General features: G+C 48.6%; 1 protein-coding gene across 5 annotated transcripts in view; it reads left to right on the top strand.

The window, feature by feature from the left end:
• Positions 1-12,161, top strand: part of LOC144170290 (basigin-like) — a 323,955-nt gene that overhangs the window by 300,169 nt on the left and 11,625 nt on the right. For 4 of the 5 annotated variants that reach the window (XR_013322597.1, XR_013322595.1, XR_013322596.1 and 1 more), the window contains 3 exons: positions 4,981-5,191; positions 5,985-6,480; positions 11,042-11,090. Coding sequence is in view for 1 of the 5 variants with exons in the window: in XM_077699985.1 (XP_077556111.1) it covers positions 4,981-5,191; positions 5,985-6,442 (669 nt within the window). In the remaining 4 variants the exon portion in view is untranslated. Of the gene's footprint in view, positions 1-4,980; positions 5,192-5,984; positions 6,483-11,041; positions 11,091-12,161 lie in introns of those variants that run through there. The other variant, XM_077699985.1, reaches the window with a different exon arrangement.

The following is a 12,161-nucleotide window of genomic DNA, read 5'->3' as shown; positions in this document are numbered from 1 at the left end:
TGGGTGTACGTGTACTTTAAGCAAAACTGCTTGACACATAATTCCGAGGCACTGGTACCACTTTTACTACTTAAAACCGTCCCTGCTCCCCAGAAAACACGTCATGTGTTAACAAAAGCTTGTTAGCGAACTGGGATAAACTCACTGTAACTACTTGTCTTGATTCTGGGTCTGCTACAGATTTCAGGGGTACTTATGGGTTTCACTAATTACATGGAAACACAGGATACGTGGTAAATGAAGTAGAAGTATGCTTGCGTGCAAACAGGCGACGTACCACTTTATATATCCCACTTTATATCATAAAATCTTCTAGCATTCGGACAGAAAACTTTTCCTGTGAGTTTTACGATGTTGCAGCAGAATACTTGCAGAGAAAAATAGAATCCTGCGTTCATTTTATGTTTTTCTTTTGTTTTCACCCAATTCTTGATATTCGGTCTGTACGGAGCATTACAATATAGGAGAAAGCGAACGGTGCTGGGGTGCCTCGTACAGTCTCTGTTCCGTTGTTACCTGGGTATTCTTTGTGCACAGCGCACAGGAACAGGACACAAAGGCGCTGACATAGCGCTGTTTGCGAGCCCCTCCTCTGGGTAGACAATGTCAAAATACCAACTATCTCACCAGTCAACGCTCGCCAATTTACTGGGTAGTTTCACTTAAGAACAGTCCTCATAAGCTACCATGCCCAATACAGTCAGCTTTATTTAATATTGTATTTGCTGCGTGAAACTTTTTTTTCCTGGCTTCTTTCGATATTTCAAGACTAAAGGGAAAATATAAACACAGCTATCACCGAAATGGTTGTGCCTTTCCATTTTTGGGGTATGAGCCCCTGCTTGTAGGCGGGGTCTTTTTCAGAATGTTGAACTTACAATATTCCAAAACCATTAGACTCGTACGCACTTTTGCTAAACAAACGGACTTTTTTATCCATCTTAGCTGGAGATGTAAAAATGCAAAGACATTTTTTACCTTGTATTTGAGCCCTCATTTTTACAAGTTGCCCATGCTGAAGCGATGACAGGTGGCCGTATTGTAAAGCGTTTGCATGACATGAACATTTGGAGGTGCAATCTGTACAGATCAGCTCCACGTGCGCTGGCGGTCCCCGCTTTCCAATGACCACTTTGCCCTCGAAGCCCTATTAACGCTTTGATGTATTTCCACTCGTGGCTCCTGATACCGTCTTGAAAGCCGTAATGATGGCACGTGCTGCTTTTATTGACCAGACGAAAGACATCGTATGCCATGAACATGCGTTCAGTACATCCTAAAGTGAGTTGTGCAAAAAACGTCACTCGAAAAAATGGCCCTGCAAAGGGGAATCCAGTGAATCTGCTGCAAAACCACTGCACCTGCTGATGGGGTAGTTTTTATTACTTTACAATGATCGTAGCCATAATCGGTTCATAAAAACTGTGGTGCACAGCAATAGCTTACTCATTGCGCTAGGTTTCTCGACAAAATCCTGCCGGGATTGTCTCCTGCGCGGAATTGGTAGTGGCTGAGCATTGTATGGCTGTAAGACTCGGAATTTTCACTTGTTGCGGATTGTGCACTTGCAGCTTAAAGTTGGTCTCGCACTGAAAATGCACTCGGCGTTTATATGTCACGCGCATATACAATAAAAGTGGAACGATGGCAAACCAGAAGAATGAACAAAGAATCGCGAGCCCGATTTCGGAGAGTTGGGAAATCTGGCACACCAGGCAACAGACTATCCGGAAGCAGATGAGAAAAAAAAAAACGTTAACGTTTATTGGTGTTGGTTTGGTTAACGTTCAGTGGTATTGGTAATATATTATTGCGATTCGTATGTTCTCTTATTAACCTATTTGTGACCATCCTAGAGAGGCAACGAAAAGAGTTTTTTTTAAACTTTTGCCACCACATTTGTCTAGTTCCTCCTGTGAACCACCTTCACGCATTCCGTTCGCATGCTGAAGTCGCGAAGGCCGCTTATATTCGGAAAAAAATCAGCCAGCCATACATAGAAACTGTCAGTAACGCGGATAAGTATCCACTTTATTTCGCGCATCCTGGGCTTATCCGCAGATATGGCACGGAGACAGAAACGCCACACACACCACTTCAACAGAGACATATATGAGGCGGCCCTGGCCCGCTCGTCCCTCAGTGATCAGGACTCACTGATAGATAGGCCGAAGACAGCATCCATTGAGTTTGGAGCCCGGAACCCCTGATTATATTCCTAAACACACTTTTTTACTTCCCTGCTGAGCACGAGGACGCGGGTTCGATTTCCTGCTGCGGCGGCAGCTTTTCTACTGGAGGCGAAAAGCAAAAACGTCCGTGTGTACGAGATTTCGGCGCACGTTAAAGATCCCCAGGTGGTCAAAATTCTTCCGGAACCCTCCACTACGGCGCGCCTCATCGCCTGCGTTGCGTCGGCGCGTTAAACCCTACAATCAATCAATTTTTTGCTTCCCTTCCCCTTCCTAATAAACGTTTTTTCAGCCATTCATGGTCATGAACGTCAAATGTCGCCATCGCTATCCAGTAAGCGAAAATCATTTTTATTTAGTTTCTATACAAGCAACTGGGAGTCCTTCGCGTTCTTTGTGTTAAATAAAATAGACTACAAAATGCGGTGTTCGTGTGAAGTTCCCGCCGGAACAAATAAGCGGTTTTCCTAAGAAATTTTTTAATGACCCTGGTTTATCACCACAACACCCACTACACTAATATAGTCCCTGGCATGTGTGCTTCCCTGATGTAAATATTGCAAATGAAAAGTTTGACAGACCACTGTATGTTTATGGATTTGTTAATTTCGCGTGTTATATTTCACACTCGACTGACCTCTAACCTAATTAAAAATTCCATTACCTACGTCCATTCCATTCGTCATACGTATACAACGCTGTCAGTGGAATTGACCTGCGCAACTTCATTGACTACTCACCGCGAGAACATGAACCGGGCCCTGCATAGATAATAAAGGTCTACATTACTGCACGGGGCTCGTTATTTGTTTACCTGAGAAATCGAAACTTCGCAGTGCGAACAACTGCTTAGAATCCTTTCCAGTTCGAGCATGAGTGTTTTCATAAAGGCAGCTGTAACAAATAAGTTTAGCGCAATCCTGTTAAATATTCAATGCCAGCCATCGTCAAACGAGACGATAAGGCAGTTTAAAAATTTGCGGGCTGCATTATGGCACCTGCTGTCATGAAATTCTATGCCATCTTTTTTTTTATTTTGATCGGCACAAACAACCTGGACAGAGAAAATAAAGAGGGATCGAAAATGAAATTTCCGAAGACACGATTTCTTCTCATGACTTAAGGACGCGAGTGCAATAACACCCCATTGAAAGACCGCTGAGCGCCCAATGGAAGACCGCAGGAAGCTCCACTCCATCCATGGGTGAAGGTTCGGCTGTCTGGTGACTGCTGTCTGGTGAAAGGAGCAGAAGCAGCCGGAGCATGTATCGTCCCTGTAAAAGTATGAAGATAGGCTCGCCAGCTGCTGAAATGAAACCGGTTTATTACTGCGTAGCGTTCTTTGCCGACTACCCCAAGAGCCAGGACCGGGTAACACCCTGAATTTCCATAAAAATGAAGATTTGGTGGAAGTAACACCTGTAATTGCCATAATAGCGCAAATGAAGGCATTTGGCTGGACAGAACTGTGAAACCAAGAAATAAGAAAAGCAGAAAAATACATTTTTCACAAAAATAATCTGACAAAATCAAAAATACGCATCTTATACATCTCCCCCCAAAAAGCAACAATAAAGAAAACGACCGCAGAAAACTTTAGAAATACGAATGAAAAACCGTCTAAACGGACCAGCTCCGCAGTACACCCTGCATCTTAGAAAAAAAAAACAACATAATTAGTGAATAAAAACACTTCGTTGCTATACTGGCATGAGCTTACATCATTGGTGAACGGATACAAAAGAACACTTAAAGAGAATAAAATAATCCAACGTATTTCGCTGCTGATAGCCATATTTGCCTTCAAAGAACTCACACTCTAGACATTAGCATAAGAATGCTACGTATTTGTAGACAACTCTTTGAATTTCTGCAGAATTTTTAACTAGATGCACAATCCACTTTTGTACGTGCCTCTGCGCAAGCCCGCGCACTATTTCCTTGTGCTTTATTCCTAAGCCGCATTTTCCTTTTTTTTGCGTTATTTATGAAGCACGCACTATGAAACGCGTACCAGCCAATGGACATTTAGGAGCCTCTACAGACGCTAGCGTCAACACCTGATTTTTCGCTCAATGCGCCGTTTAAGAATGCTACGGCAGTGCAACATCGTTTCCTTCAAAATTCAGTTAGCGCTAGAGCTTGCGTAGAAGATGAGCTGTTTTGGCACACCCCATGCCGAAGGCCGATTTAACACTAGCGAAACGTTAAGCAGATGGGAGGTTCAACGTTTTTCTTGGTTTCGTTCTCATTTCTACCGCTCTCTTATATCGAATTGCAATTTCGCGTACGCAAAAGGCCTTTGCCTGGTGATATATGTGATATCGGGGGAAAAAAAAGGGAGGGGAGCGGGCTGGCTAAATAACGCAAGTGTTTTTGCTATGCGAAACGTCGTTCACAACTTCGCGCCCGGAAATACCGATGGACAGGCAAGAATGGGACCTGCACACGTGATGTGCGTTCAGTAGTGTCAAATGAGCCTGGCAACAGTTTTCAGCCAGCAAATGGCCATAGCGAGTGGCTGATCTTGTTTTCATTCCTCTGGCTTTCTAACGACAGACTGCAACCTTGCCGATTACGCGGTCTGTCCTTTTATGACTCAGTTTGCCGATGTTTGCGCTGGGCTACCTTTTCGTCCGGTCTTCACTAACACTTTGGGCGCATGTGCTTCGCTAGGGGCACTCTTTCTATGCGGAAGCTTATGTATTGACTCTCGGTGTCGAGTACTCATGGACTCTGTTTTCTTTCCCTGTTTTGCCTCCCGTTTCCTCCGCCTTTTACATGACAGGTGTCGTGGATCCGATTGCGGGACTTCCACCTGCTGACCGTGGGGCTGACGCGGTACACGTCGGACGAGCGGTTCCAAACGGTACACATGCAGTTCTCCAATAACTGGGCGTTGCAGATCCGCGACGCACAACTCAGGGACGCCGGCCTCTACGAATGCCTCGTCAACTCGGACCCGCCCCTCCGACAAGTCGTCTCGCTGCGCGTTGTCGGTAAGTGACTTGTAGCTCGTATGCATAGAAACGCGATCACTGCGCATAACCACTTGTTACTAAAGGCTGCTGAACATCTTGAAGGGCAGAACAGTAGACGAATACTCCATAAAAGGAAGGAGACAGGACGGCACCAACGTAAATGGCTTCAAACGTCATGGAGAAAGCCGTTGGGTTGGGGTACCGCCCTGCTCTCGTGCATCCAAATTGCGCCAGGCTCAAAATGCTGAGGAACCCGCCGTTATTTATTTAGTCCTAATCTTGTCCCGCTCGTGCTTATAACCTTCGCCTCGATGTTACGAAGAGCCTCAGGTTCTTCTGTAGTGTTTCGTAATCACGAAAGTTCGCTGTGCAAGCGAGCAACGGGTTGAGCTGGTGCTTCGGCAAAGAAACCTGCCGACGCTGTTTCTGCATCCGCCACGTCTTTCTACATATGGTCTGTGACACAGTGTCGCCGCAGCAGGGGAATGTCACCTCATTGCTCAATTCTTTGCCTGGTCATGCCTGTAAGTTGCTTTAGAGAAATCAGAGCTGCTCTTGCTTTCCGCCACCAAATGTCAACCATCTGTCAACCCACTCGTGTCTTTTGCCCTCGATGGCACCCAAGTCCCCGTGCTTCTTCCTGCCGGGTTGTTCCTTTTCTCAGTTCGGACATATTGTTGCTCGCAATTTGTCGCACGCTGAGGCTGCTGACCACAACGTCTGGGAAGTGGCAAGTTTTACGTGGTCAAATTATCTGCGAATCTCTTCCACGCGCAGTTTCCTCCAATCCCCGTTGCGTATATAACCGCAGTTCCCAAGGCGAAGATCCTGGGTGGTCCCGACCTGCATGTGGAGGCCGGGTCGGCGCTGAACCTGACGTGCAGCATCAGTGAGAGCCCCGAGGCGCCGGCGTTCGTGTTCTGGTACCACCAGGGCCGGCTCATCAACTTCGAGCGTGGCGGCCGCGTGAGCGTGGCCAAGGGCCGCAACGGCACGGCCCTTTCACGGCTGCTACTGCCCGCCGTGGACGCCGGGGACTCGGGCAACTACACCTGCAAGCCGGCCAACGCCAACGCCACCTGGGTGCTGGTTCACGTCCTGGAGAGCCACCGCAGGCTGGCTGCGGTGCAGAACGACGCCGGCGGCATGGCGCTCACGGCGGGCGCCGTGCCTCCGTCGGCGGCCGCCTGCTCGATGCTCCTGCTGCCGCTCCTAGTGTCGCTGCTGCTGCAGAGGCTCACGTTCGCCCACCACTGCGGCGCCAGGTGACCAGCCGCCGCCCTCCTGCAGCCACTACCGAGAGCACTGTGAGTGCGCCGTGGCTTCCGCCTTTGTCATTACTGAGCAGGCTTAAGGCACGTCACGGAAACGAACCCACAAACACGCACACGCGCGCATGCACTACCCTAACTACACGCACCGCTCGCCCTACAGGATTTCTTGCCTCTAAGGATACTCATCTGTTTTAGTGGTGGGGTAATTACGAGTTCTTCAGACGAGCTAAAAGTGATTCGTATGCAAAAACAATCATCAGAGACGAATTCCGTGTGTGCTTTTGATCCTTTTAAAATTCTATGTCGGGCTACAATCACAAGTTCTACTGTGCAAACAGCCTTTATCAGAAATATTGAGGTCATCGCGCGCGTGGCCGAGGGTATGCTAACAGGACGATAACAGGACTGGGACGAGGCGCCTCGTCCCAGTCCTGTTAGCGTCCTATTCGTCTGTATAGTTTGCGCAATTCAGTATGAAGCATCCCCAACTAGCCCCATTCTACGTCCTTTGGTGTCGTATGGTAGCGTAGTGATCGACGGCGCTCACTTGCTTGGCGGTATATAGATAGAGCGAGGGGATTCAAGAGTCGTGCTGGTTCACCTGTCGATGCACAAATTACGAAATACGAGGTCGGGGGAGTGCGCATGTGCTTGTGCGCCCGTGGCGTGCATTGCCTCCTGTATTCCTCGTGATGGGGCCCTCGATGTGGACCACCTCCGGGACACCGTATGAGCCACCCCCGCACCGCACGTGTTCGCAGTGAACTTTAGCTGATACGATACGATTCTCCTTGTGGCAGCGTAAAGAGCACACTAAGAGTTAAACACTTTTTGACGCTGCTTGCCGGAACGGTTGGACGGTAATGAATTCGGGAGCGCCTATGTTGAGCAAAGGTGCAGTGTCAAGGGCTCGCAGTGTTACTACGGTCCCCCCAAACTGCCGTCCAGGGCCCTTTTGTTCGGTGAAATTGAGTCACCCAGAAGCGATCATCTGCCAACATATATCTTGTTAGGTGGCCTGTCTGGCGGTACACTAAACCGAGAAAAACTTGGCCGGAATGGCAAAACACACTTTGCACATATTGAGGGTTCCGACAGAATCTTCTACTCGTACAACGACCTGATAAGCGCCATGACACACGGTGAGAAGCTATAGCGCGAAAGTATTTCGATTGACGCCGAAGTTCTGCGCAGCCGACGCCGACTACAGGAGGAACCGGGCGGTGCGCGGAGCACACGTAGACTTGCAGGCAAGACAGGTCCCCGAAGATGTACGAACCGCAAGACCCGCACTAGGGCATGTAGACATCAAGAAATCTGCCAAGCGCGAATGGTAGTCAATTCATTCAAAAGTAGACCCCGGAGAACCTGTCTCGGGAATTTGCAGTCCGTAGCTTACAAGCGTCGCCTACTGCCGTGCACCCTTTCTCACCTATTGCTTTGCCGCAAAAGAGTCGTGACCTAAACGTCGCCGAAGCATTTTCTGTCAAAGTCACAGCCACGCCAGCGCCCGTTTAACGCGAACCTCTGCAATCTCCTTGTCTGCAAATTCGACTGCCATAGACAAGATGTTCACAGCGGCGGAACGGATAGCAGCCTTGTCATCCGTCAGCAAGGTCTTGCCCGGTCCGGACTGCTTCCCTATGCATATTTGTTGCACCCTGGTATAAGGCTATACGTTTACTTTGGAAAGTTTACTTTGGAACGGAGTTGGAAAACTGTCCGCATCGAAACACGATGGAAGCGCGGTCGCCTTTTACCTGTATTAAAACCTGGTGAGGTCCCTATGGACATTAACCCTTATCCGGATATCGCACTTTTGTGTTGCGTGGAGAAAGCTGTTGAAGAAAATGGTTGTCATTCGGCTGGTCTGCGGCTTGACAAACCGGATCGTGTCAGCCCTACAGGTGTTAGGATGCAAGAAGTCACGAAGGAGCATTTATAACGGGTTTGTCCTTGCAAATCACGTGAAATATGCGAGAGCACGTCACCGCATCACTTCAGCCGTATTTAATGACACAACAGCGGCCGTTGACTGGGTGGCAAATGAGGCGACAAACGTCAATATCCGATTACTTTCCCGGCAGCTGTGTCTGCATGTTCGCGAAACAGGATGGAACAGCACCTTACATTGCTACGCATGCAGTGACACAGGCTAGAATTTTACGCCACCCTAGGTTTCACATAGGCCTTATTGTATTTGAGAAGGGTCCGCTACACACTGTCGGTATTTGATTGCATGTTGACGATATCTGTGTCTGGATCTTCGGCCGCAAGATGAGCGTATTAAGAGTTCGTCTTTAGATAGCTGTGTCTCTATAGCAAAGTTCCTGGTAACAACACGCGTTTCGAGGTATTAGCCGGAAAATGCATGGCAATAGCTCTCACCGGGCGTAGTGCCTTCCGCTATGAGCATTCAACGGCTGGTGTGCCCATATTCTTCGTGGACTCCCGCATGTTTCAAGGCGTAACATTTGACAGGCCCATGACGTTCTATGTGCAATTGCGTCTCTTGGAAGAGAAGCTTCTGGAGTTTTTTCTCACGTGTCTTGCACACTGTCAAGCAGTGTAGGAGGTTACCTTGTCGGTCTTTCCTACGCCTATAATTAGCACCGACGAGGGATATTCCAATAAACTTTAAACACTCGGCTCTCTTTCCCAGTTGCTAAAGAAATCGGGTAACTTTTGCCAGTTGAGACGTGAAGACTGAGGAAACAGAGGAGAGGTTTGCCCACCTTATCGGTAGATCGGACCCTAATTACACTGAGCGCACGTCGTCTCTCTCAACTAGGAGAACACCTGCACTTCAGAGCTTACACCGTTCGTAGGTGTAGCCAATCCCGGACGCGCCTCCCCACCGGAACTTGTGCGCCGCGACGCGCGCTCTCCACACATGCTCGTTGGCTCTTTGCCTCCTCGCCATTTTGCCTCACTCTTCTTGGCCTAGCATTTTCTCCTCTACACTGTGCTGCGCCACGTTTTGAGCGACACCCGGAAAGTTTGGTACTCAAGCTCCGCTGTTGAAAAACATGCAGGCCCATCCCTGCGGATTTGCATCGTCCTCCCAAAGACAAGTTTCACTCCGGGGGCTCTCAGAGAGTCTCGATTCACGTTACCCACTGTGCTCGTCAAAGAGGGGCTGTTTCAGGAACGTTTGCGGCTGGTGACTCGGTTTCCTGGCCAACAGTTGAGTTCAGTTCCAGTTCCTACCATGTAGGCACAATACCTTCGCAATCCTTGCAGTAGATGCACCCTCGGCCACTTCGACTGCCGCTCTGTATTTACTCCCTCTGGTCAATTGTCAACATAGTTCCGGGCATCAAAGGCAACACCAAGTTACCGGTGCAGGCCTCAATACTTTGCTCTAGAGATACGTGGAACTACCATAATTACAAACAAGTTTACATTGATGGATCGGTGACGGCCACGTCATCTGCTGAGGAATTCTGGTTTCCTTCCACGTAGACGGCAACTGCAGCCAGGCCGAGCCAACTAAGAAGTTCGACGACTGCGGAACTTCCTGCTCTACGCGCTGCTTTGCACGACGTTCTAGAGTGGAAAGCTTGTGTATGGGTGATTGTACAGGCTCGTGGTCGATACGTCAACATCTCCCCTAATTTCTGCGGGAACATTTATACACCACCACTAGCCAGTGAAGTGTTCTTATTCCAATCCATTCACTCAGTGCTATGCCACATCCCTTGCCCATTCTGTGGTGCGGCAAGCGCAGCTGTTAATAACGGTGAGACGCTATAAAACCAACCAGCCAACCTACCCCTGTCAGGCTTGGGTTCGTACACAATTAATCCAGCCTGCACCTTAAGGATGCCATATGGTCTGTGCGAGCATGATGAAGCAATTAGACGCCTCCCACGCCTCAAGGTCGCTTCAACGAACGATTACCCGTGCAAGTGGCACCAGTTGTCCTCCCCTCTGTCAGACTTGTGTTCGTGAAGGCATCGACCACGTAGTGTGTGTGCACCCTGTATTCGCTACACCACGGCTGCCCACGAAGATGACGTTCCAATTTCGCGCCAGCGCAGATGTGAAACTGAATGATGTTAGGGGCCATAGCAGGTGCTCAGAGGCTGCTGTACAAGGGCTACGAGAGCTGTTATGTATTTTGTAGGTGATTTCAGTTTTAATTGAGTGCTATGTACGGTGAACGTATATATATTTATTCTTCCGTACGTCTGTTGTGTGTGCCTTTCTGCGTTTGTTAGTGCGTGTATGCGTTTTTGTACGCTCGTGTGATTCACCCTTTGTTATTGCAACTATAGAGTAGTTCAAAGCTCGCTGCTAGGCTTACCCCTCTGTGCCATTGAAGTTTCTGTTTCTCTCTCCTGTGGCGCATGATGGATGATATCACTCCTCCATCATAAGTGACCATTTCGAAACGAAGAACACGTGAAACAAGGAAAAGCATAAGCAATGTTCCCAGCAGCAGCCATTTTCGATGTTTTCCACAGTCATTACGAAGAGCTTATCTATTACTCTTAAATCTCTTTATGAATGTGGACACGAATGGTATTCCTCCGTGCGCATGCATACGTGAATAAGCAAGTTCACGGAACCCTGCGATCTTGATTTGCAGGTAAATAAAGCGCTTCGTGGCAAGCTAGGCCTCGTGCCCGGTCATAAGAGTAAGTACCCCCTTCAGCGCTATCTTAAAAAAAAAAGTGTGCTGTATTTCGATTTCAGGTTTTTTTTTTTTTCCTTTTTCTAAAAGCTGTTCTGTGTACTCGCCAGCCAGAACTCCCAAACGATGTCGTTAGAGGGCTGACAAATCGGGGCCTGCACTTTGCGGACCAATAATTCATTTCTCTGTCCGTGACACGTCCCCGCGACTTACTCAATCGCTGCTCTCAAGTCCAAACTTCGGAGCAATTAATTGGAGCAAAAAAAGAAATAGCAACGGGGATCGACTGTGATCGCAATCTCTTCGATTTCCGCTCGAGAGGAGACTGCACGCGAACTACAAGGTTGCGCAAAGTGTCGCGCGTATACCGCAAGCACGAAACACGAACGTGTACCGTCTTTTTCTTGCGTCTCGTTTCCCATTCGACCATGGTTAATTTCGGAGTACTCTGTCGGTTCGCCACGGGCAGATGTCGAATTCCCGCTTTAGCACTGCCTCCCTGCGGTACGTAGAAATAGGGCTTACGCAAAGTGTTCTTTTCTTGTGTTCTTCGTTTAATTTCAGTGCCATTAGGCAAAAGGTAAAATGGGCTCAGAACAGTCGGGGCGGAACGATGGACCATTTTCATTTGCCGAGGTCAAGTACGGACTGCATGGGGACATCACCTCTACGTGCACAAGCGGGCGAAAAAAGGCAAGATCGGGAGAGAGATAACTTTCGGGTGACGGCAAGGGGGGTCACTGTCCCTCCTTGTGTTGTACCCGCTTTGCAAGGCAAACGAGTGGCGTTGCAAACTCACTCCACGCCCGTGTTCCACTCTGTCGGGTGGTTGATTGCGCTGGTTAAACAAAAGGGGACAGAATAATTCGGGGTCCTAGAAATGTCGGCGGCTGTCATTAGCGCGCGCGTTAGATGCGACATTGTAGTGCTTCTGGACGCGGGAATTAATTGGGTCCGTTCTGGGAACGTCTATGCAGATTATATGCTGAGACTTGTCACACACCCGCCCGCACTACGCGATTTTCTTGTCTCGAAACGTCGTGTCCCCTAAATGTGATTTGCATAATAAATTATT

The sequence above is a fragment of the Haemaphysalis longicornis genome, unplaced genomic scaffold (genome assembly GCF_048455015.1).
Source record: "Haemaphysalis longicornis isolate Haplotype H1 unplaced genomic scaffold, Haemaphysalis longicornis Haplotype H1 scaffold_2, whole genome shotgun sequence".
NCBI lineage: Eukaryota > Metazoa > Arthropoda > Arachnida > Ixodida > Ixodidae > Haemaphysalis > Haemaphysalis longicornis.
This window is presented reverse-complemented; position numbering and strand designations above follow the sequence as displayed.